Source organism: Numenius arquata, chromosome 19 (assembly GCF_964106895.1).
Source record: "Numenius arquata chromosome 19, bNumArq3.hap1.1, whole genome shotgun sequence".
NCBI lineage: Eukaryota > Metazoa > Chordata > Aves > Charadriiformes > Scolopacidae > Numenius > Numenius arquata.
This window is the reverse complement of record NC_133594.1, coordinates 12,052,758-12,079,167: the sequence shown is the minus strand read 5'-3', so window position 1 is coordinate 12,079,167 and position 26,410 is coordinate 12,052,758. Positions and strand designations below refer to the sequence as shown.

Here is a 26,410-nt window from a genome sequence, read left to right as displayed (position 1 = left end):
CTAAAGACCTGCTCCCCTGCCCTGGAAGCCCCCGAGTCACCAACCCTGGAGGCTGGGAGAGGTTGTGGGGGCGCATCCCCCTGTGCGCCCTGTCCCCTCCCGAGCACCCGTCACCACGGGTCCTGCGCTGATCCTCACCAGCACTCAGGCGTCCCAAGTCCTTCAAGTAAATACCCTGCCTTCAACATGGAAACACAAAACCAGCTTCTATTCATTTAGAACAACCGCACATGTTAATTATAGCTATTAAACCTACTCTGTATTTATACTTAATAACAGCATCTTTACTGGGGGCTTGAGAGTTCACACTCATCCGACAGCCCTTTTCTGGAAGGTCTGAGCTAGATAAAGTTGCATGAACTTCACACCGGCTTTGCCCTGCTCCAGTGAAAGTACTGTAGGTTTACACTGCTGTGAGACAAAAATTTGGCCCTAAAAATGTAAAATTGTGAATCTAACCTCTACAAAATCCCAGCATAACACAAACTGAATTCAAATACCAGGCACAAAATATTTTCTTTTAAAAATTCTTGTGTTTTTAAGCATGAATTCATTCCAGCCCATGTGACTCTAGCTGGCAGCCAGCTTAGCACTGCTCCCTACTGTCAGTACTAAAACAAACAGAAATTTACAGCCTTTCCTCCATTCAAAATTGTCAGAGAGCAAATTACTAAAAACAAGCAGCATATCTGTTGATTACACCCCTTCTGCAGGTCAGAGGTTCTCCATTTATTCGTAATGGGTAACAGAGTAAATATCGCTCTTCATAACCTCTCTGCCTTATCAGAATTACTCTGTAACTTTTTTTGCTTATTTTCCATATTCCAGCCCCAGCATTCGTCCTCTGTTCATCACCCACCATCAGTCGCAGCACGCCACATCCAGGCATCGCTCTGGACTACTTCTGTTCCAACCACCTCGGCATTTCTAAATGCACATTGTGAGATTAATTTCGAAGAATAAACAAGAGTTTATTTGTTTTGTTTTTCACAAACACGTGTACATATAACGGCCAGGCTGTTTCAGAAAGGATATTCAAAAACATATTGAAAACAACAGCTTTAAAATAAAAAGCCACGGGAAATGCTGCTCACCCTTCCCTGCTGACGAGACTCAGTGAGAAGGGCCCCAGAGTCCCTCAGGGAGGGAGCCGGGATAACGTCCCCTCTGGCCACTTTCTTTCTCCAGCTGCAAGTCTTTGACTTGTCTGGAAGAACGGAGATGGTGAGGAAAAAGAGAGAAAACTGCAGCAAAGGTGATGCAGAGTGGCCGAAGAAGCGTGCTCAGATCTGCCTGCCCAGCCTCAGTAGCACAGAAGATGCTCACAGACTCAGTGATTTCCCACTTCGTGGTACAGCAGCTGGCTAAACGTGGCACGGTCCCGTACCTACACAACTTCCGCAGATCAGCTAAAAGGAATGATTCACCCTTTAGGCAGGAAAAGTCGGATCAAGATTTCGGGGTTTTTTTGTTTCCTCCACACCACCACAACCGGGGGGTTTTAGCAGCGTCCCAGCCCCTGTCTCCTATCCGGTCACCTTGGCAGGAATGTGTTTAGCCAGAGCTGAAACACAAGCCAGCGCTGATCTGAGCCGTGACTGACCCCTACTTGATAGTCCCATTTTTTTTCATGGGGTATTAATTCATAAAAGATTCTGCAGATCCACCTAAAGCTCCTTCCTCTCTGAATTTCCTCATGATGCAATCCATTGAAGTTTCAGGATGGCCTTTATTGCAGCATATGCTGAGGCTTCAAATGTAAAGCAACATTCTGAAAAGGCAGCATCTGTCTCTGCAGGCAGGAAAACCCTTTTGTTACCATATTGAACTCTTACACATAGCAAGAGATGCAGTTCAAGCAGTAAACTCTTGATCTTCCCTCAAAAGTCTCTACTTTCACTTATCAGCCTGACATCTCACAGTGGGGCCACCTGCCCAGACCACGGGGCTGGCTCCAGGGCTCGCAGACTGGAACCAGACCTCGGAGGGAACTGGGGCGGACGGAGGTGGCCGGCTCCCTAGGACCCCCCAGCATAGTTCAAAGTGACATGTTTCAAACAGTCCTTCCCTCCGTACCCCATTGCCTTCAAAGCACAGCAGCTTTATAGCCTGGAGCATGTAAAGTCTTCATCCAGGGATGCTCGGCAGTTGCTCGTAGCAGAGGAAAGAGTGCGGCTTTGCAGAGACTTCTGCGCTTCCAGGGTTTTTTCTAAAGGAGTTTAAAGCCGATTCCCTTGCTCTGGTCCATTCTTCGACTCCTGCCATCCCATTTCTGCCAAATCCTCGCAGCTGTCTGTCAGAGCTCACACATAGAGAATTTTAAGCAGAAATACAGTAACCAAAAAAAGAACTAAAAGCTCCCCAGCAATTGGGCTCCGAAGTTCAAGACAAAACTTCTCTGAAGTAGAAAATGAGTTAACACATAATTAGGGGTTTTCCCAAAGAGACGGAATAATTTATGGAAAGTTACTGACATGTTCCTGACATGTTTAGTCCAGTTACGCCTTTGTACAATATTAGGCTGTGACATCACAGCACTAAAAGACAATGTTTTCAAAAGAAAAATCAGTTATTGTGAAGCCAACAGAGTAGAAGCTCCAGAAACTGCTAAACTTAGACCATTTTCCTAAATCACTATTTTATAAAAGGAAAAGGAAAACATTCCTGGCTGTGTGCAATGTGTGCTGAAGTCACAGGATCCCACTTGTAACAACTTTCCTTCCCCTTGTCACAGCTTAAATTAACTGCGCTCACAAGGAGGCAAATGAACAGAACCAGAGCGCTCTGTCCCAGTCCTTCAGCAATTTGTTACCAAAATTGTTCCCGGAGCAAAGACCTACTCACTGCCGGCCAAAAAGAGAGAGTCACTAAATCTGCATGGGCAAATTTTCCATATGGATAAATGGATTAATGGAGAAGGTATTTTGCAGAGAGCTGCAGGAAAACAACTGTCCTTAAACAAAGAGAGGGTGCTCCTTTCTGTGTGAAGACACAGACACTGTTTATCTAATGGTTGGAAAGTTTACAAGAAAACAGCAAACTTCGTGCTGTGGTTGTTGAACTGAAGTAGTACTTTACTAGAACCAGGTTTTTTCGGTAATTTTGCGGTTGTAACAACTATTTTCTTTACATACTGCTATAGAAAAGGGACTCTTTTTAACTTAATTGAAGACACTATCAAGAGTAAATATACTGGGGCTTTTAATAAAAACAGTATGAGGAGAACATTCAAAGCTAAATAATCAGAAGCAATTTGTGTTCATGAGCAGAATGATGTGTCATTTTTTTCCCTTGCAACGCTCTGTACTGGATCAGTTTTGAGACTGTGGCAAACTTTAAACCTATCTTAAAATAATGAACAGCAGTGAGGGTTGAAGATAGTTTGAAAAATACGCTGGAAAGAGAAAACATATGCCACAGAGTGTGGTGCAAAAGTCATATTTCATGCATGACTTTAGAGAATGTTAATAAGGATTAGAACCATACTTCAGCAGAATAACAATCAGTCAAAGAAGTGTAATTAATTTTTCTTTAGATCTCTGTTAGACAAAAATACAGGAGAGATAGCATTGTTGCCTATAGATTTCACTCCAGCTAAGAAATATAGCCCTTAAATACACGCCGTAATTGTACACTATAACTGGAGTGTAGTACATGACTCATTTGCTTTATAGTTGTTGGGTTTATAATATTATGAATCCAAAAATATTTTAAACTTCAATTTTTTTGCTTTGGCCAATAAATATGATTAAGATAATACATCCAAAAACATGTGTAAGCTGTGTATGTGGGACATATGGAAAGCAGATGTGTTCTTAATTTACATATGACCTAAAAAAATCAGCTGATTACCAGAGATGGTACTCTGTGAAGCTGTGGTGGACTCAGAAGCATTGTTGCTAGCTCAGCACCATTTTAAAGCAGGCAGTTTGCTCCTCTTGTGTCTGAAACCGCACCTCAGTGCTGCAGAAAAACGGAATCCCCGGAGCAGCGATCATTTGGCTTTGCACAGAACAGCCCAGAAATGGAAAACCAAGATAATTTGTTTCTAAACACAATTGTTATTGAAAAGTTTGCTTTAGTATTTTAAGTGTATGTTCCAGCACATGCTTACAAAACTTCAGTTGTGCCCTTCATAACGCTCTTTCAACCGTAATGATAATAAAGGCCGTGCTCGGTTTCCATTATAAGCCCAACTCTCAATGCCAAATCAAAAGGCAAAGCTGTGTCCGTCTCACTGGTGAGAAACCCACCCGAGGTGGGGGTGTCTTTTTTCAAAATCACAAAGTCACTTTTTTCAAAATCGCAACAGATCAGAGAAGCGGTTTTTTAATTATAACCTCTCGTGACAGAGGTTCTCTGGGGACTGTGTTCTGGTTTTCATTTTTTTAGCTATAACCGATAAGAAAACAGTAACTTACCCTCAGATATAAAAGGCAATGAAAAGCTCCGCATACGAGGCTCTCTCGGTAGCACGTACAGCCAGGTAGGAGAGTCCCCGCGGCAGCACCCCAAGTCACAGCTGAGCTGCAAAGTGGGGCACCAGAAACACGGGGTTCCTAAATCTTTTTAAAGCAAAACATTTTCTAGCCTTTTTCTGAGAAGAGGTGGTTCAAATCGCGGGGGGGGGGCCGCCAGAGGGACTCCAAAACGCAGGCTAATTGAACGCACCACTGGTAAATAGAGACACATTTTTTCAGGCAGGCATTTGTCACAGTTAGGAAATTCTCGCTCTCTGCCAGGCTCCAGCTTGGCAGCGTCCGCAGGCTCCGCTCCAGCCCGGGTCCCCCTGGCAGAGGTGCCAGGATGCCAACCCGCCGCGGCCGCCTCGCCTGGTGCTCCTGGTGCTCTGCAGCCGGAGCCGTGGTGAGGGTCTGGGCAGGATTGGGCACTGGGGTCTGTGCTGGAGCGGCAGCGGGAGGCAGCTCCGGCCCAGCTGCAGCCCCTTCCGCACCCCCTGCAGCAGCACCCTCCGCCCAGAGGGGTGCTGGGGAGACCTCGCACGGCCTCTGCACTCCCCCGAGCCAACAGACTATATATATTATTTTTTTTTAAGTGTACAATATTTTAAAATCTGTCTCCTCTCTGCTCCCTGACATGTAATTTGGGATTTGCTGCTGCAGCAGTGGCTGCACCAGCCCCACTGCTCGCCCTGCTGCGGCCCCAGTGTGGGACGGGGCGTCCCCCGTGCCCTCGGGTAGTGTCCCCGTGGTGAGGTGCCACCGATGCTCCCAGTCACGCTGGGGACATCCCAGTGGGGTGTGAGGAGTGTGCTCAGCCCGTGCCCGCCTGGGTGACGTTGGGGGGTCTTTGGGCACCCTCCCGCCGCGCTTCCCGCCAGGACTGAGGCTGTGGCCCCCATGGGACAGGGAGCGTCCTCTGGCCTCACAGGGCCCCGGGGCACCTCAGCCTGGGCACGGAGAGGGTCTCCCTCCAGCAGAGACCCCAGCAGGCACCCAGACCCAGCAGGGCCACTGTCTGCTGTCTCTCCTTTATTAAGCTTTAAACCAGACACAGCTGGATGTTTCTCCAACCCTCCCCAGTGCAGGGATGCTGAGATCAAGGGGCAGAGACTGCTGTGGCGAGTGGTCGGTGTCACAGGCTCTCGGCATTAGGATCCTGAACAAGTTCTCCTCCTTCTCCGCTCTGCCAGTATTTTTCTTTCCTTGTCCCAGAATCTGTCCTCTTTCCAGGAAATATCTGTTTATATCAGACAAGGCAATGGGACATGCAGTTATTGTTGGACTCTTGTCCAAGATCTATTGCTCTGCTGGCGCTGCTCCTCTGCAGAGAGCCCCCTCCACGGGCCACTGCCCGGCTGGCAGCACACACGGCCGAGCTGGGACCCTGCCACCACCAACACATGGGGCACAGCTGGTAACACAACCCACAGGGAGAAATTAAAATCCCACCCTACTTTTCAGAGCTACCTAATATGATAAGCACAGAGATTCTTCCATGATAAATCCTAAAAACTCAACCCTATGAGACACGGCATCACTACACTAAGAAAAAGAAAAGAAGGAACCCAGCCTGTGGGCTGTTGGGGGCATTTTCTCGTTATCGTCAGAGATCTCATGATCTGAAACATCTGCATTGTCTTTCGGTGGTCATCAAGACCCACTGTCCCTCTGAACTCCAAATGTTTCCCTTCTTGGCTGCTCGATGCCTCCCTGGGTCACAGGCCCTCGCACACAAATCACTGCCGCCCTCGGAGGGGGCCGGGAGGAAGGCAGGAGGCTCTGAAATTCAATCCCCAAAGGCTTTTTCTTTTTTTTTTTTTGGTCCAAACAAAAGTTATTTTTCTTACAATGAGAATGCCTTAGCATCAAGTGCTGCTAACGCAGAAGGAGCACCCCAGACCCGATGGAGGGCTTATGCCCCGTTCGCTGCCCCTCAACCGGCGCCGGGCAGGAGGTGTTGGGAGGAGCTGGGGGGCTGCGTGGGACCCTCCAGGGCAGGCAGAGAGGGGAGGACTCGGCTGCCTGCGCAGGACACAGAACCGCACTGCCTACGTCCTTCTGAAACAGCCCGAGGGTCGTCACTGCCAGCGCCTGGCGCAGGCACTGCGGCTCGGGGGGGCTGCCCCTGCACACCCACCGCAGGGGAACAGCCCCAAAGCTTCACACCGTCAAACCCAGGAGATGAACGGGACCCCGGGCTGCTTTCTGACATCACCTTTTTTGACATACACACAGCCTCGCACCGCATCACTTTGGCTTGCATTTAACGTTTCCAATGTGCTAAAACACTCCTGTTGGAGCATTTTGGTGAGACTTTGAGAAGCCACATGTTTTGAGGGACATTCGCAGTTTTACTGAACCTTATCCCCACGCACAACCTGACACCGCACTGTCAGCCGCAATTCACCTAGCAGGTAACTGACCTTAAAGAGTTTACAGACATTTTACAGACCCCTTCACCAGCCTCACCGACGAGGTGGGTATTTAAATCTGTCCCCAGCTCCCTACACTCGGTCCCGTCCTTGCAGCCAAAGGGATCCCTGATAACCGATTCCAGGGCTCGTGTTTAAAGCAAACATGCTCTGCTGAAGGAAAGCTGCTACCTTCCACATTCCTTCCCTTGCTTTTTTTCTTAAGTAAGGCAGTGTGCATGCTCCCTTGTTTGCACTGCATGACGGCAGCCGCTGGTGCTCAAGGCGGCGGAGCAGCAGGGAAGGGCTCTGCAGGCCCCAGAGACGGGAACCTTCCCGTCCCCACGCCTGGTCCAGCCCCGTCCTCAGGGCCATGGGAAGAAACGGTGCATCCCAGGGACCAGCGCGCCCGGGACAGGCCCCAGCCTGCAGGAACCCCGGGCAGTCGCTTCCCCGGGACTTTGATATCTGCTGGAGGAAAGTGCCACCAGAGATGCAAACAGCTCCCGCAGACGAGATGTGTGCGCAGACTGGGGAGCATGTCACCAGGAGACTGGGCGGGGGGACAGGGAGGAGAAAGGGGAATTCCTGAAAGATAATTTCTTAAAACATTTAATTAGCACTGACTTTTAACATCTAAAATTACTTTTAAAATGTGCATAGAGATGAAAAATACAGAGGCGCTGGAGACAACTTCCAGAACTGGGCCGGGTGAGCGGTGCTGACCGAACCAGCTCCTGGCAGAGCTGCTGAAGGAAGTTTCATGCAGCATCTCCACTGTAGTGCCAGGCCGGATGAAAGGAAAAAAATCTTAAAACTTTCCCATTCCCTTGCCTTTGATTCCAGCTTGAAAAAATACTTAACACAAGAAAAAAATAATTAGTCTATTCCCCAGAATGCAGCATTCTTTTAAAATTTCTCAGACTTCTGTTTCAAAAATTACAGCGACCAGTATAAACTTCACAAATCCACCAAGGAGGCAACTCTTCAAATACCTGTGGTTTCCCACATTTTCCAAGGAAAACAAAAAGATTTATAGTTTCTCATGTTAAATCTGAGAGGCTAAACTTTGAGAGACATACTTGCCCACCTGCTGCACGTGTATTAGTTCTAGCTGAAGAGAAGTCAATAAAAATGGAGAAAGAAGAATTTGCAGAGCTGGTTAAAGTAATAAGATTTGTTTCAGAGCATCTGATCTTTAGACTAACAGACTTCCAAACAGTTGGACAAGTAAATAAAGCACCACGGGGGACCACTAGTTGCAATAGGTTACCGCAGGGATACGCACAAAGGAATTCCTACAACTAAGAAAGGGCCGGGGCTATGAAACTTATAATACCAGTGATTGGGATGAATTGCTGACTTCTACGACACTTAGGAGCAAATTCTATAGGTACCCACGCTCTGAGGAGGACATAAAACTCTGTCCTGAGCTTTGGGAAGTATTACACCCAATAACAAGTACCACTGAGCAACAAGGCGTTGATCCCATGCTTCTGAAAAGATACGGCTTTTTACTTCCACTTACTCCTTTTTCTGGATGGAAGGTTGGAAGAAGCTTAGTGATACATTTCACTACATGGTCTTACATACACGATGCAAAAGGAAGTATTTCCTTTAAAGGCTTTACTTTCTTTAGAGAAATAAAAAGAAAATCCAAACAAAAAAAGAGTTATCCTGTGCAGCCTCCTGCCACCTCCCCGGGATTTTTCTGCACTGCACACAGCCCCCCCCGGGGACGTGCGCCAGGCAGGGCCGTGCGGGACGGGAGCGGAGACCCACGGACAGCCCTGGCTCCCGGGCGCGGGGCCGGGGAAGTAGAGCCGGCAGCTCCACTCCGACAGAGCCTCACAGACGGCAAACAAAGCCTGAGATGTCCCGTGTCCATCCAGCGACGAGGGGGTGGAGGTGACACTGTTGTAAGGTGCCATCTGATCAGGACTTCTTTTCTGTGCTTGACATGAATAAGGGGATTAGGATGGCAAGTTTCCGTGAGCTCACTCTATCGGACAAAAGGCCCTGAGGTTTAGTGTCACACTGCCTGATAAAAGTACAGGAGGCTGTCAATCAAGGGCTCCTAGGTACTTGTGTCGGTGACATAATCTTATTAGAAGATAAACCAGTGAAATCCTTTTCATGATGAAAAGTTACATTTAATTGCTCCTTTGCTTTTCTTCTCTTTCTCTTGTTCATTTGTCCATTTAACTTTGTTAATGTTAGCTATTACAAGAATATAGCGGCACAAAGATGCAAGCCACCTACCCTACAGCCTCACTCATAATAAGCGAACGGGTACGGATCCTGAGGGACGGCAGCGTCTGTGCAGAAACAGCATCCGTTGAAATCTTTTAAACAGAAGGTCGAAAGAGCTACTGAATTAATTAGCGGGAGTGCTCATGCACAAGGATAAAGTTAAATGTTATGTCAGTTGCTTTAATACCAAAGTAAGCTGACAAAAAGACTAAAAAATGGCAAAGCTCAGTCTCTGTGCAACAAACAAAGGGAGACTTTTAATATCCTTACAGGAGCAAATCCATATTAGCCTCAGTAACGTGGCTGTTTCAGCCAATTTCAGGTTGTTTCTTTTCGGTTTCACAAACAGGCGGCTGATGCTGATGGTGTGAGTCACCGCACGCCGGGAGTGAATCAGGAGGAACTTCTCCGGAGCCCGGGGGGGCGAGTTGGGAAGCGCCAGCGTCTGCACCCACTGCGTGCCGCTGCGGCGCCCGGGGCCTGCCCTGCTGCGGCGAGGGCATGGCCGGGAGCGGGGCAGGGTGATGGAGGAGCCTGGGCGGCGCAGCTCGCGGAGCCCCGGGGGAAGGCACAGTACTCTCCTCTGGGGAGACAGGAGGACAGGGTCCTCGGCCCCATGAGAAGACCCCGAGCCCTGGTGCAGAGGAGATGGCTCCAACGCCGCAGTCCCTTGACACCCTTGGCACCGGACCATGCGGCTGTGGTGTGAGCACCCACCCCGGCTACACCGAGCACAGCCCCGGGCACAGACAGGGCTCACGTCCTCATCCAGGGTCCCCGAACCTCCCCAAGACACCCCTGCCATCGCTCTGTGCCAATGTGGGCCGCTCGCTGTCACGTCACACGTGTTTGCCATTGGCACCTCTCTGTGCACACGTCAGCAGCCTGGCACTCGGCACGTCACGGCCAGGGGGGAGCAGCCACACTGCCCACGCTGCCGTCCTCGCTGCTGTCCCCCCGGCTCTCACCCTGCCCGCAGCCGAGCCACGGCCCCGCCATCGCTCTGGCTCCAGCTCCCAGCAGCGGCAGGAGCAGCAGAGAGCAGGAAGCCGTGCAAAGGTTTAAAGCTCTTTTCCAAATATTTTCAGTTTGGGAAAGAGAGCTTGGATGTGATCTTGCTTTACCAGGAGTGATCCAACAAAGGCTAAATTGAAGGTCAAGAAGTTTATCAAATGGACAGTCAGAGGAGGGGAGCCTTCGCCAGCAGAGAGAGCTGCTCTGGTTGCTGTGGCCCAGATTGACCCAGAAAACGCCTCTGGGAAGTAAATGAGCAGTTGAGTTACCCTCAGGCCCCCAGTTCCCCACCTAGCTGTGCCTTATAAATAGGTACTGAAGAGACTGAGTAAAATTAACCATCTTATTAATGTGCAGGATCTCAGCCCGAGCTGGAAGCTATGCTTCTCAAAATATCTATTTTTAAAGCATCATATGATCGTCATAATTAATAAACTACAAACATATTCTCAGCAAACGACTAGTGCCATTTAGTGCCATGGAGTCCCACTAAAGTAAGTTTTACACAAAGTACCTGAGTGTGCATATTATCCAAATAATTTAGCTCCACAAATGTGAAATGTTTAAAGAAAAAATGAATTCCATTCATTTTACACATACTGTTCCTTATTTCATCCAAGTGCCTGCCTGACTGAGAACAAACTAGCACTTTAAGCTGAAATGCTTTGAGAAATTAAATGTGTAATTCTCTCCCATAACTCAGATGATCTTAAAGAAAATAAGTCTTCCAGAGTTCTTCAAGAAAACCACATTTTCATTTAAGGATTAACAAAAAAATTCTGTCAAATGTCTTAATGCTTTGCTTTTTTAGTAAAAGTACGCATGAAAAATCGTAAGAGAGAAGGATCGGGGGGCTGATGGCAGAACAAAAGCAGCTGAAATATGTGATTTAACGTTGGTTAAATCAGTGGTAGTCGGTGATTTAGTGAAAAGACAATTGTTACGTTACCGGCTGCTGGTCACATGTCACTGGATTCCACAAACGCTTTGCCAGGGGAAATCTAACTCCAGGTTTCGGGAAGGCAATTTCAAAACAGTGCAACATATTATAAATTAATTACCTGACTTTCTATTTTCTCTCAAAACAACAGTTTCTATATTATGCATATTTACAAAATCCTTTATTACATTTTCAAATATTTAATCACACATATTTCATACCTGCCAGTTCTGCGTGAGACTCTAGAGACTCCAATCACTAAATTGAGAAAGGCTGCCAAAAATATTTGCGCGCAGGTTATTTGCTATGCACCCAAACTTTTCTTAGGTTTCTTCTGAAACCAGGGCGAGAGGTGGCACCCTGGGCTCTGTCAGGCAGCTCCCCCGGTCACCTCCATGGGCAGCGCCGCAGGGCACGGGCTAATCAATAACCCAGACTCCTCCAATGCAGGTTTAAAAGCTTTCCAAGCAGCGACGAAGGAAGAACAATGGGGGAGCTAAGCGCAGAAATTTATTTTTACTGATCGAACCTAAGCAAATCCAAGAAACCATTAGGAAGTGCTGTCAACTAAAGCCTGAAATCTAAGAAAGTAGCCATTCAAAGCACAGTAGGCCCTTATAAACAGTTAATCCACGCAGCTGCAGTAGTTAAAGCAAACACACTACCCTTCACTGCGCCATCAATTACACCTTCCCAGAAAAAATTACACAAACTTTGTAGGATTTTTCAGAGAGAAGATGGATTCTTTTGGAGACTTGAGGTCAAGACTGGGCTGTTTAAAGTATATTATTAACAAATAAACATTTATTGCAAAAAAACCCTATAGGCCTTTGGGGAGGAAAACTGTGTTATTTTTGGCATCAAATGACACAAGCCATTTATGACATGAATGGCTATCACCAACAGACTGATGAAATGGCAAATGTCTCCCACTTAACTTCCCCTGGCTTCCTGAATAAACTTTTTCAAACACTTTTTTCCTTCTGAAATGGCAATAAACTCCATGTAATTTTGGTTTTCTCTCTGTTCTAGCTATTTCAAGATCCGTAGCTGGAAAGGGTTGAAGGTACTTCCAGATGGAAGCTGAAGACTCCCCAAAGACTGGTAAGGCGATGAAAATCACATTGTTAGGATCCGGGGCTATGCACTGCCCTTGTTTGTATGTGTTCTTGCTTGAGTGACAACTCGCAATTGGCTTTCAGATGGCTGGGTGAAAAAGCTGAGGTTTAATTGTGGCATCCAACAAATTGGATGTTATAGCTCTTGTCATTGAATGTATCCGCTGTGTGCTCAGACAAACCCCTGCCAAAATATGAGCTGAATTTTTAAGTAAGAAAAAAAGCCACAGATGGAACAGGCTTCAATTATGCTAGACAACCAATATTCATAGGACTTGTATGAAATGAAGACAGCTTGCTTGCTATGGGCTTGTTTTCCAACCTTTCTATAGGACGGGGATCACCCCGGCGAGCTCTGTTACTGCCCAGCGCTCAGTCCCATCGCCCTGGGCCAGCCACAGAGCACGGTGGCTCGTGGGACCATGGACCACCCTGCTCTGGCCTCTACCACCAGGGATGCTGCGGGCGGGTGACGGGGGGAGCGGGCACTGCCAGAGTGACGGTGCTGCTTCCCTGAGTCCTGCTATCTCCTCCGCGGGGACCTGGAAGGGGAGGATGCTGCACTGGGCAAGGCTGCTCTCCCTGTAATTGCCCTGGAATCTCTGGGGATTCTCCCACATAAAATTAATGCAGGCGCCATCAGGGCTAATTTATTCCACACCCACAAAACCATGCTGGGGAACTGGCCCAGGCATGGGTGGCGAGGCTGAGGCAGCCCGGCTCTAAGGACGGGGCTGGCAGGAGCCACACAGCCCCGGGACACCGCCGGATCCCTCTGGCTTGGGACACCCACTTGGAGGTCCTGGGAACCCACAAAGGCCACGCATGTCCCTGCAGCCCCGCATGGCACACAATGCAAAGCTGCCACTGAAATACCAATGCTCCCTCCCCCATGCCACATTCTCCCCTGGCAGCTCCCCCAGCAGCAGTGGGGGGCAGTGCTGCCGTGGGGACCCCAGCAGCGGCATCCGCCTGCTCCTGCACTAAGCAGGTAGCTGTTGGCTGTAACGCTTCCTGCTCCCATGGGCTGAATCACTTGTTTGCTGCAGCTCCAACCACCAAGCCTGGCAGGTTCAAACCAACAACACCAAGCAGAGATGGTATCGCTGCAACATTTCACATGCCATTTATTCCCTCAAATAATTTTACTCCATTTGTACCTTTGCAGCATTTCATAAATTGCTCTTTACAATAACCTGTTTTTCATACTCCGAGTACTCCCATCACTGGGTCCCAGCGGTAAAAAACCGGAGCGTTGCTTTTCTTTTTAGAAAGGAGGACTCTGCAACACCTGCTGCGGGCAGCAGCGCTCGCACGAAGGCTGGGGTAAGCACAACCAGCGCTCGGCTGCAGCACCGTCACTGCCACCCGCTCACGGCTCGCAACAGGAAAATGCACGGACAGCTTCTTGCAGCTTGGGAAAATGTTGGTAAACCAAGTAATGAAGTAAATCATTTCTCGTATGTGTGTGTAAATAAATAAAAGTGAGAAAGTATCCAGATACTGCAAGGCTTTGGCATGTTTGGCTGACACGAAAGGGAATCCTTAGAAGAGCAGCATGGCCCCGGGGCAAAGTGATGCCCGGAACACGGGAGCTCTTCCTCCCCAGACCTCAGGGAGGACCAGATTATGAAAATTGGGCGGCAGAGGCTGTCAGTGCAGCCTCCCCAGCCCTGGGCATGGCAGCAAGGCCTCCCAGTAGCTCCCGGCACTGGGGGACAATGGCACCGGGGCCCACGCTTGTCCCTGTGCCCCTCCGACAGCAGGGCAGGCCCTCGCCCCGCTGGAGCCTGGGGGCGCGGGGCAGGACCCCTGATACTGGGTGGCACCGTGAGAGCCTCCAGCAGATGCAGGCACTGGCCCAGAGCGACGGCAGCGCGGGTGCTGCCACCCCTGCGCCCACCCCCTGCTCTCCCCCCATGAGGGCAGAGCTGGAAAGGGCACCCTGCGACCAGCAGAGCTCAGGGCCACCGCACCGGGCTGGGACGGCGTCAGACGGACGGGCCGCACGGACATTGACCCTGAGCGCAGAGCGGGGTCACTCCAGTCTCACCAGTGTGTGCTGGGGACATCTGAGCCCCAGCAGGCGAGATGGCACCAGGTGCCCCACTGCCCCCCAGGGCTGGCAGCAATCCGGGAGCCTCTGCACATCCCCGTCCCACGTGCAAACGCAAGTTCTGATAGCTCGGGGGGCTCGCTCTGTGCAGCTTCGGTCCCCAGAATTTCACTGAGCCTTCCTTCATCACCTCTGTCACCGTTACAAAGAAGAGATGCTGAGCCTGCGTGATTGTTTGCATGTAATAAAACCCAGATCAACATGTAATAAAATTAGTATCAACAGAATCACTTCAGAAAAATGTTTTCTCTTAAGATTTCAAGAGAGCTGTACACAATATGCAAAACTTGTTCACCGGGGCTGAGGGCAGACTGGCTTCCCATTGACCTCTGCAGAGAGGCAGCTCTTCCTCACCGTTCCTTTCTTTCTCTCTCTTCCCTCTTCCTTTCTCACTCTGGACTCTAATTATTATGATCAGAAGGTGACTGGGAAGCACTTGAAATACAATATTTGCCTTTCCGCAGTGCAGTCATAAGCCAAGTGGCTTGCAGAGGACCAGAGAGCCACCAGTGGAGTGAGGAGCCCACGCTTGGCTTCAAGCCTCGCTGCTGGTCCTAACGCTCACACAGGGCCCCTCTGCACCTTCCTCCTCAGCCCCACAGTGAGCTGACCCACAGGGTTATGCTACACATGGGAAACTTTTCTTGCCATCAGATGAAGCCCATGCCAAGATCCAACAGAGAAGACAACTCACAATGTTAAACCGCGACTTCTTTTTAGGGTGGGTTTTGCCTACAAAGAGCCCCATCCCCAAAAACTTCAGTGAGCAGCTCCACCGAGTTCTCTCGAGACACTGCTGCCGGGTAAGTGAACTGACCTGGCGTGACACTGCAAGCCTCTGCATGCCGGGGAAACTGGCTTCCATGGCATTACTCATGGGAGCCCCGGGAGTGGGGATCTGCCAGCTCAGGCCTCCGACGGGGCCGGTGACCTGGCAGCGCCAGCCCCTGGGCACAGGGAGCGCTCCCGGCGCGGGTGACGGCCGCAGGAGGAATGTGCTGCCAACCTCCCTGAGCGCTCGCAGCCCCCTGCACGCAGCGGCAACCTGGACATTTCTCTGAAACTGTAAGAGACAGGGACTGCTCCAGCCTGCATGTACACAGGAACCTTCATGGAGCGGGTACTTGGTCTGCAAAATTATTAATGGGGAGGGAGGAGGAGAAGGAGGAGGAGGAGGAGGAGGAGGAGGAGGAAGAGGAGGAAGAGGAGGAAGAGGAGGAAGAGGAGGAAGAGGAGGAAGAGGAGGAAGAGGAGGAAGAGGAGGAAGAGGAGGAAGAGGAGGAAGAGGAGGAAGAGGAGGAAGAGGAGGAAGAGGAGGAAGATCAGCTCTCTCTCTGAAGGTGAGAAATACAAGCCCCCCGATGCCCAGGCAGACCCCACAGCACAGATAACACGCATGAGCCCACCCCGCGGGCAGGGAGCCCCAGCTCGCCCACACGGCCAGGACGAGCCAGCCTGCCATGTTGACGCACGTTGCCCACCAGCAGCGCCAGCACAGCACCAACGTCCCCAGCACGCCATGTGGCTGGCAGGGGGGACGGAGCAGGGAACCCAGGTCTCTGCTGCTGGAAGATGTAACTGATGTGGAACTGGGGCTGAGTGTGCAGTGACTCCAGCCCGAGCTGCCGTGGTGGGACCCTGGAGCTAGGTCACCCCTTGCTCCCCCTGCTCACCCCCATCCCTCAGCTCCTGCAGCACCTTCTACTGCTCCTGTGGCTCCTGAAAAGCTCTCGGTGGGGGCCATGAGCCGGGCGGGTTGGGCTGCTCCTGTTCAGGATCTACCAGAGCATCACTGGAGTAAATCGCTGGAGCTGCTGCACTGGAGCTGGCTTAGCCCAGGTCTTCAGCTACACAGAGATGTCCTGAAGATCCTGAATATGTATGAATAGTGCTGAGGCTACCAGACTGTCACCTACGGCTGGACCTTATGTACCAGAGATCCCCCTAACTGAACACGACAACATTTCAGTGTTTTGGTTTGCTTTGTTTGTCTCAGTTTCATGAGTTCCTACAGTGCTTTATTGTGATTTGCTAATAAACCACTTTTTACAACACAGAATTAAATACCGGTCTCCTTTCACATGCATTATCAAAAGAAACCTCAGCAACTGCACCCGCATCCCCCACCCCCTAAAACTGGATTAGAGCTGTGACATAAGAGAGAAACCAGAGGAGCTTCTCCCTCCGGGGAGCCGCAGGAACAGCTCTCTCAGGTGACAGGAAGATGCCGGCTGTAGGCAGGCAGCTTGTGTCAAAGGATGGGATCCCACAGGCTGAGAACAACTGCTTTGTGGCGTGGCTGCTAATGAGAGCTGTAACCTGTCTCACTAATGAGTTTTGGCAGGTATCATGCTGCAGCCCAAGGGTCTGGTCCCGCGGAGCTCCCGGTGACCCTGGCTCCGGCAGCCGGCGGTGCCAGCGCTCTGCGAGCCCCCTCCAGAGACAGTCGCCATCCTGCGTCCCACACACACCCGCACCCCATGACGAACCTGCTCTCTCGCTAACACACAGGAACGCACCGCGGCTCCACTTGTTCGGAGACACTACTGCAAGAAGTACTGATGCTTCTGTCAGTCCGAGAGAACAACGAGCAACCACTGGCTGTAATTGGAAGTGCTTTAGAACAGTATTAATAATTTCTTCTGCAAATTCAAAGTTGCTTGCTTCTTTTCATCATAATAACCTATAATAAAAGTAACAACTGCAAAAAAAATTACTCTTGATGTAGACTTCTGTTTTGTTTTGTTGTTGTTGCAATCAGGGAGCAGTGGTTCAGGTTACACGAAGGAACAAACACATGAAAGTGAACTCCCCAACAGCTACCAGGAGGATTTGGTCCTCAGCATGTGCACATAAATTCCATTAGCTCTTACTGGTAGAGTACACGTGCACTCTTGTACATTATAAATAATACACTGATTGCAGTAAAATCAAGAGCCAAATTCTATCCTTTGATGAGCAAGGATGGCTCTCATTGAAGTCAATAGGAATTGCATGTTCACAAGTTCATGTCAACATTTGCAAAGGAAGATTTTGTGTATATTAAAAAAAACTATGATGCTTTGGAAGCAAAGCAAATGACCTCCATGACAAGTGTTCTCTGTAAATGTATTGGCTTGTGACAGGAGCGTCAGAGTACAGCCCCCTAAAAAGTTCCCAAGAAATAGGTTATTCCTTGTCCATGTTGGTATTAAGGACATTTAATCAATTTGTGCCGTAGCAGTTCTGCTGTATCTATAAAGAAGATCACTGCAAAATTTCAAAACCAACAAAACAACAAACTGCAGTTAATCAAGTTAACCATTCCTTCACTGTAACACAATCTCGCAAATGTCTACTCCTTCAGTTACCCACAGGCAAATAGTTTTTGAAAGGGGAGTGAAAACCCCCGGTTCCATGTGAACCCAGTTCCAGGGCTTGGCTGGGCCACGGCATCCCCAGCCCCGTCCAAAAGCTGGTGTCACACCCCTGGGTTCCTCTGGTGACACCGAGCTGAATGTTCCACCTTCTCCAGACAGCGGATACTTAATGTTCCACACAAGATACTTCACTGTAAGGGGTTTGCTTCTACATAACCTGCTTTAAAATTGCACAATATGCCAGACGTGATGCTTTCTACTTATAAGGTATATTTAGCATCCCATAAAGGGCAATGGCAACACAGACACTGTGCATGAGTTAGGCATGTAAAAGGAGAAAATATTTGTTATCAGTAATTTGCTTGGGAACAACCAGGGCCTGTTTTGCACAAGGGCTGTTTTGAGGACAGCCCGCTCAAGCCCAGGGAGCAGAAGCCCTGTCCGCTCCCCCCCCCCCCCCCCCGCCCAGGAACCTGCCCCCACGTCCCACAGCATCCGCTGGTACCAGGGGCTGCCCTGGGCTCCCCCACCGCGACGCCCGGAGCCACCGGGCGAGTCGGTCTCGATGAGCTCAGAGCAACTGCAGACACACCAACAAATAAAACAAAAGTAAGACACGATTTCATGTGAGGAATATCCGTCCAGCCACAGCAAGCCCAGGAACTTAAACTGAACGTAAGATGCAAGATTAACATTTAAAAAAAAAAAAAAAAGGCAAAGATTTGCTTTAATTTTATGTTGAATTTATAGAGGCATCTAGAAACAGTGAATAATTTGCCTGAACAAGGCGTGCAAGATCTAGATCTATACAACATGCACTTATAAACACCAAAGAGCATTACATTTAAAACCTCAAGTCAGCTCATTTTACCTTACGAGTGTTGTCATTTTTTTCTCTCTTATGGCCTGTATTCTCAAACTCAGAAGTCTAGCTTTGCTTTCAACATTTATTTTAAATTAGATATGAAATTGTTAATGTATTTTTTTAACTTAGTTACTAATGGAGAAAGCGGCATCTCTTTCCCTAAATGTTACCAGCGCTGTTAAAGCTCCCACTGCTGCAAAATAATCTCCCCTTGTTACATTTCTTTAAAATATCTTAACTCAGAAAACAACACTGCTTTCTAAAAACAAATTCTAATAGTTTTTTATAAAAAAAAAAAAATCAATATAGCATGCCACAATTACATGGTCTGCAAGGTACATATTCAATAATCATTCCCTGCCCACTTGATATATTTACTCCAATTCATTTAAAGAAAGGAAATCTCTCTTCTTAATTGCACCCACCTAAATCCTAAGCAACTCCTCTAATTTCACCATTTGGCTGCTAGAGACTCAGCTGTCAAGGTTCACATCACGTTGTTACTTACAACTAACCTTATTCTTTGTTTCAGAACAAATGTGGAGTTTTTATATTTTGTAACGAACAAGAAACTGTCATTTCATTCTGAGTCAATCTCTGCCTGGTGAGTAATGCAGTCATCCCCAAATCACGCCAGAAAAACCTTTCTACCACACGAAACCATCCAAGAGCAATACCTGCTTTGTTTACCTTTACTGGAGATTACTGTACAATTCACTTCACAGTTTTATTTATTTACTTGCTTTCTTACCTCACTTGAGCAATAACATGATATATCATGGCGGAAAAAAAATGTAGTCAAAGAGAAGCATTTATCCCTGTTTTTTCTGCAAGTACGTGGTTTGAACTAGCACACCCTTTATGGAGGACACTGTAATGGTCTTTTTTCATCTCGCTGGGGTTTAAAATTCACAACCTTTTCGTGAATCTGCATTTTATGTAACTCGTGACATGGTCCAAGCCAGCCCAAGCAGCAGAAAATCCCTTTCTAATATTATCACAAAATACTGCCGTTATATTTACACACCACATTCTTCCGCAGCTGCCAGAAGAACCGAGCGGCGCAGGAAGCACCGTGCAAACAGACAGAAACGTCCTCGCCTGCTCCTAGCCCGGCACTGATCCGAAAAATGAAGTATTTTACTGATTCCTCTCCCGCCAAATTACCCCACTGAGCATGTCAGCAGACGTCCATGGGCTCCCCTGCGTGTGTGGGGGGGTGGGAGAGGTATGAGCCTGTGCCCCCTTGTCCCAGCACTGGTCCAGCCTCCTCCCCGCCCCGAACCCCCGGGGTGCGGGAACCCCCCCTCCCGCTGAGGATTCACTGCATCTGCTGCACCCTTCATTCCAGTAGAAGGAGATATTAAAGAAAATTAAATCAATTCCTGCTACAAGACGCAGCAGATTTAGTATAAATCTGAATTTTGACTGGAGTGAAAAATAAAAATCACAGCTGCATTATGAAGAGTATACTCCTTTTTTCCCTGAATATTTCTTCCCAACTATCTGACTAAATTAAGCAGCCTCTAGTTGTTACTAAATACATGCCCACCTTTCCCAGTCCACCAGAGCAGTAAGCATTTTAAGACATACCATGCTTTATAGGTTGTCCCACAACAGAGGCGAGCAAGAGGGGTATATATTTACAATTGAAATACACTAATAACATAATTAGTCTAGAAACAGACACTGTAATCCAGCTATTTTCTCATGATATATTATTGATAGTTGAAAAGGTGTGACGTATGCCTTTGAACTAGTTCAAAAGTTTAGGCCAAAAAATAATAGACGTGATTTCTAAACAGAATACAAAATGTTCCCATTTGTTATATATTTCAGTGAAGAAAATTTTGCAGTGTATTTCATATTAATTGGTTATTTTTTCTCAGGTTAGTAGTTGAGCATTATAAATTATCCTCTTATTAATCTAACTGCATATTGCCTACACTGCAGACGGATCCTCCCTATCATTTTCTACCACGGATTAGTGCAAATTACCTATTACCATTGCAGTTACTTTGTCCAATAAGGTTACCACGACTGTAGCAGAAAACCAAAATGTCTCCCCAAATTCTCAAAACACGTTCCACCCCAGAGCCCCGCTCGTATTTACTCAGCCGAGCTCCCACTGGCTCCTGGCCAGTGCTGGCCCTGCCGGCCACTGCGGCTCCCGCGGCCGCGCCGTTACCTGCCCCGCAGCCCCCTTGCACCGCGAGATCAACCCCTGCTGGTACCGGGGGACCTGCGGGGGCTCGGCCCCATCGGGGCCACTCTGCTGACGTCATTGGCAGAAATAACTGCTGCATTTCCTCAACGCTCCCACTTTTGGGACAGTTTGGAGGTGCTACGAAAGCCTGGTCATGCCGAGGGGTTTTCATCGGCTGATGTGTCCGATAGCGCAGGTTCTGGTTGGATTTTCAGCAAAAATGCCAGAGTACTTCACTACTTTTAAAAGCATTTTTAGTGGATGACATAACTTTAGTAATTACTCCATGTCCTGGGCACGTGCTTAGGCTGCTCCTCATCTCTAAGTTTCGATGAGTTTTGATGCCGTTTCCCAATGACACGGGGACCGGTGCCAGCCCGACGCCAGGGGCGAACGAAGCGGAGGGGACACCACTGCTCTACACAATTCTGCCGAGTCCACATGATGAACGATTGCACTGATGAGCGTAACCACACGTCTGGTGCTCCTCAGTGAAAAAAAAAAAAAAAAAGTAAAACTGAAAACAAATAAAATCTCCCTGTTAGCAAATAGCTATTGCCCATCCTGCACGCAGCAGGATCTGGGAGCTCGAGTCACCTCCTGCTCCGCGGATCCTGCCTACATTCCACAGCCCGCGCTCGCGACAGACACACGCTCACCCTCTCTGCAGGAAAAATAACATTCACAAAAATAAGAGACATTTACTAATAGGAAGCTTTTGTCTTATTTCAAATATAAGACACAACTGAACTGGGAAACATCAGCCTCAGTATTATACTCATGTGAAAGAATTTCCAGACTCCGGAGAGGGTAACAGTTCCCTCAGTAATGAGGCTTCGCAGCATTTGCTTCCCTTCCTGCGAGGTACACGCTGCTCCGGGCTGCGTGCACACAAAAAATAAGCCCAGTCACTGACAGAAAAGGGCTCAAAGATGAAGAACAGTGCAAAGACATAACAGAAATACACAGTAAGTCTTTTTCAACAGCATCCAACAACGATGCTAAAACAATGCCTGACATATTTTGCAGAATCTAACAAAAATCTAAATATTTCTCTTTCCCACCCTAAGCAAAACTTAGGATGCATTAATGAAAAATTATGAAATAGCAACTGTGATTGTTTGCTGTCCTACCCCTTGAATAAACTACCTCTTTTACAGCCTTTTTTTCCAAAGCTAGAATAGAAATATGGATCTTTCTAGAAATTATATGCATTTCTTACAGATGAAATATGTAACCCGAAACAGGCATTTTTCATAGCATATATTTTCTGTTAATATCAGCAATAACTAGGGCAAATCATTACATAACACTGATCAGGGAGATAAAAACAAACCAGAAACAACAAAAAAAAAGATAAAATATACAAATGGGAAAGAAATGTAATATTTATAATTATTAATGTTTTATAGCAGGAAGCACTGTTATGAGTAGTACAATAAATAAATCCATTTAAGCAAAGAACCAGAATATAACTACTGCAGCCTCCCTATTTTTGATAAACATTAATTTTGAAGGTTTCGGTTTGCCAGAAAGAAAACTTATTTTAAACAAACAAACAAAAAGTGTAAGGTTCCGAATGTGCAACAATCCTGCAATTTGGAAAAGCTCTCATTAAAATCAGAGAGATTCTGTTTGACTTGGGCTTGCGAGAGTCAGCCTCCCTGGTGCCATTGTGCTACTCTGTTTTTTTTCCCCCTTAAAAAGCTTGCAATCAAATGTACCTGCCACTCTCAAAATCTTAAATTTTAGCAAAATAAGTACTTTGCATTAAATCAAAAGATCAGGATATACTTGTGCAAAATTTTGTTGAATCTCTTGTATAAAAAGTCTAAAATACACACATAGCCTAGATGCTGGTCCCATGATGTACCAATGATATTTTTGTGATAAATTACACTTATCAGGCACCTCTGACTACTTCAAACTGTGCTTGGGCCACTAATCCATCTCCCCCAGGATTTATTCTAACATTCCAAGCATAGGGGTAGCTTCAAACGGCCAACATTTTTATTAAAAAAAAAAAATAATAGAAAAATGTTTTCACCCTTCCCCCTAATGTGAAATGCCCTTATCCAAGGATGGGCAGTAATCATTCCTGACCCAGTGAAAGGTTTAAGGTCTGATATCTGACCCATCAGAAGCTTGCTTTCATTAGAAAGACGAGACACCAGTTTTCCAAAGATATACATGCAGCACTTGATTATAGTCCTGGGAGTTCTGGAGAAATCTGACCTTTAAATTACATTACTACGTACAGAAAAATCTATTTAAAGCAAATTTCAGTAACTAAGATATTTAAGTAATTTTTATTCTCCCTCTTTTTTTTTTTTTTTTTTTCCCCAGAGATCTGCAAATAGGACTCAGGATAACAAAAAGCATCTGATTTTACTGATACTGGTCCTCCTCTGCACTGATACAGCTCCATCTCACCACCCCAAAGCACGCTCAGCACACAGGCGTTTCACATCCCGGAACGGTGCAGCACGGGCTGATGGCTGTGCCCGCACGCTGGAGGTGACTTGCACAACTTGCTCATGGCTTCACTCCTCCCCCCCGCTCTTACTGATAAAACTGATCATCTGCATCCAAAGCCCTTTCATGTATGAATAGCTACTTCTATCCTTTAACCATCACAACAGGATATTTCTCCGAGTATAAAAGGCAGCAGCCAGGGAAAGCACACAAAAAACGTCCACGTAGTTTCACATGTTTGCTCTTTCGGGCTAATAAAATTTCAGAGAAAACAAATTTTGATTTACCGTGTCTCCCCTCCCCTTCCCATGAGCTGCTGCTGCTGTCAGTCCTTAGGGGCACACACAGCAGGTTACCATGTAATGTCACACTAGGTGCTGGGATTCAACAAAGGCTAACATGTTGATATCTTTTTATTGCTCGTCAGCCTGGTTACCCCATTTCCCCCCTATACAATGGGACACCTTTGATAATACAGAAAGTTCCGAAGCAGTGACATTTCTATTTTCCATCAGAAAAGTATTTTTGTTTTTACAAAGCAATAGTCTACGATTTTGCTTTTTAAGTAGCAAAGCGTGATCCTTTATTTTACAGAAACTAAAGATGGGACTTAGAGGGTATATTTGTTTGTAATTAATGTAAATATTTACATTGCCAAATAATGCTTTTTTAGGTAGCCTAAAAACTAATCTGAATTCTTTCCTAATTAACAAAAATATCTAAGGTACTACAACCTACAGAGGCAGAAGTTTCATCGATCTACAATTGGAGCTACCACGGGGCGTTTTATTTAGCGTGGAAGGAAAAGCCCCACTCCGTGGATGTGCTCCCTGCGCGGGGGGATGAGAAAACGCAGAAGAGGCTGCAGCCCCAGCCCCCGGCAGGGCAGCACCGCTGCGGCCCAGCGGAGGAAAGCTCTGGGTTATTTTCGCGTGAAGCGCCCGGGCCCATGGCAGCCTCTCTGGTAGCGTGCTGGTGAGGGCTGCAGTATGAAATAACACGTTTTGTTGTAATTCCTAAACAGGGGGACATTTATCTGGGCCATTTATACAAGAGTTATAACCCTAACAATATTTATACTCAGCATGTCATGTTAGCATTTACTACCAGTTTCCATGGAGATGGATTTTCATGCTGTAGCTATGAAATGCACATTGTTGCCACTAAGCCACTTCAGGCCTTTCTGGAAGCCTGCTGAATGCCTGACAAAAGTTGATGCAAACCAATAGTTGTTGTTCTTTGTTTGTTGCCAGACTTCTAGCAGAGCCATATTATGTCCTAGTGATTGAAGTGCCCATGTTCGCCCCCCTCCCGGCACAAAAAGGATCCTCAATTTCGGTGACAAGCATGAAGTGGGCTTCTGCAGGGGAGGACAAACGCGGCGCGGGGCAGGGGCTCTGTCTCCGCGCAGGGACGCGGCGCGGCGGGGGGCGGCCTCCCGACAAAGCCTGACATTTGGGGATAAAGCCTAAGCGGAATAAAGCGCGGGCAGCGCCCGGGCCGGGAGGGCCGGAGCCAGCGCCGGGCTCCTCCCGCCGCGGCCGGTGGCGGAGGCTCGGCCGGCGCCGGTCCCCGCGGGCCGCTGCACCCTCCGCGCCCGACGGCGGCTCGGCGGGACGGCGGCGGCCCCGCGCCCGGGCTGGCACGGGGAGCGCACCGACGGCCCCGTCGAGCCCCGCTCCGCGGCAGGTCAGCGCCCGGGGCCGGCGGCGGGGCCGCTCCGCGGGGCTCCCGGCGCGGCTGCGGCGGGACAGGGCTCGGCCCCGGGCAGATGGGCCCCGCGGGGCGGCTCCGAGCGCGGCGCTGCCCCAGCCGCGGCGGCCGGGCCGAGCGGGGCAGAGCCGGGCCGAGCCGAAACGGGCCGCCCCGCCGCCGCCGGCCCGCTCCGACGGCGCCGCCGGCTCCCGGTCCGCGGCGGGTCCGAGCGCTGTGGAGCGGCGGGGCCGGGGGGGGGGGTGGGGGGGGAACGTCCCTGGCCGGGACCGGCGCTGCGGCTCGAAGTTCCTCCGGTCCGCCCGCCGCCGCCCGGTCCCAGCCCGCCGCGCCGCCCGGCCCCGGGGCTCCCCGCTCGCCGGGGTCGCCACCCGCACAGCCGCGGGCCCCGGCGCGGCGTGTCCCCGCTCCGCCGGGCTCCGGGCGCCGGCACCGGCCCGCTCGGAAACGCGCCCCGAGCCCGCGGCGCGGCGGCGGGCCGGGGCGGGCCGGGGTCCCGCGGTGGCGGCGGCGGCTCCGCGGCGGGCCCCGCGCTCTTACTGTTGGTAGTCCTGCTTGCAGTAGAGCTTTCGGTCCCGGAAGTAGCAGCTGGTGGTGAGGGCTTGCTGACACGCCGCGCACTGCAGGCACTCCTCGTGCCAGGAGGACTCGTTCACCCGCATCAGGAACCGGTCCGAGATGGGCCGCTGGCAGCCCTCGCAGACGGCCTGGTGCTGGCACTCCGACCCTGCGAACGGCACACACCGGCGTCAAGCGCTGCCCCGGCCCCGCTCCCCCGCCCCGGCCCCGCTCCCCCGGCCCCGCAGCTCGGCGGCATCGAGCGCGACGGCCGCCGCCGAGCCCCGCAAACGCCGGCGAGCGAGTCCCGCGCCCGCCGGCAGCCCGGGCCCGGCCCCGCCGAGCGCAGCCCCGGGCACCGAGCGGAGCGGGTTTCGGCGCGGCCGAGCAGCGAGCGGCAACTCACCCAGCAGCACTCCCAACGTGGCGGGACCCGAGCGCAGAGGGTGGTCTTCCATTTTAATACCGTCCAGCATCTTTGAGCAGTCCGACGGGCCCCGCGTGAAGCACCTCTCCAAGGACTCGGGACCTGTCGCGATGTCCATGGGGCGGGCGGCGCGGCCCGGCGCTCCGGGGCGGCGGGGGCGAGGCGCTGCCGGGCGGCGGGGCCGGCTCAGCCCCGCGTCTGGGCGAGCTCGGGGGCACTCTGCGGCCGGGAGGAGGGAGTCGCTTTTATTTTTATCTGGGAGACATGAGGAGCGTTTCCTGCCTGGACTTCCAGAGACGGGGGGCAGAGGCAGGAGCCGGCGCCGCCGCCCATGGGGGCTACAGGGGCGCGCACATGCCGCGCACACGGCGCAGGGCTAGCCCGCGGTGTCACCTGCTCGCCGGCAGCGCCGGAGCCCCACGCCCTCCGCGGAGGGCCCTCCCGGGGCCGGGCCGGGCCGGGCGGAGCGGCGGGGCCGGGCGGGGCGGCGGG

At 49.8% G+C, this 26,410-nt stretch overlaps 1 protein-coding gene across 2 annotated transcripts in view; it reads right to left on the bottom strand.

Annotated features, from left to right (window-relative positions):
• The window catches only part of LMX1B (LIM homeobox transcription factor 1 beta), a 91,063-nt gene extending 65,027 nt beyond the window's left edge, over positions 1–26,036 (bottom strand). For both annotated transcript variants that reach the window (XM_074161199.1, XM_074161200.1), the window contains exons 1-2: positions 25,898–26,036; positions 25,474–25,660 (exon numbers count right to left, since the gene is read on the bottom strand). In XM_074161199.1, the coding sequence (XP_074017300.1) occupies positions 25,474–25,660; positions 25,898–26,036 (326 nt within the window). The remainder of the gene's footprint in view (positions 1–25,473; positions 25,661–25,897) is intronic.
• Between the last annotated feature and the right edge of the window lie 374 nt (positions 26,037–26,410).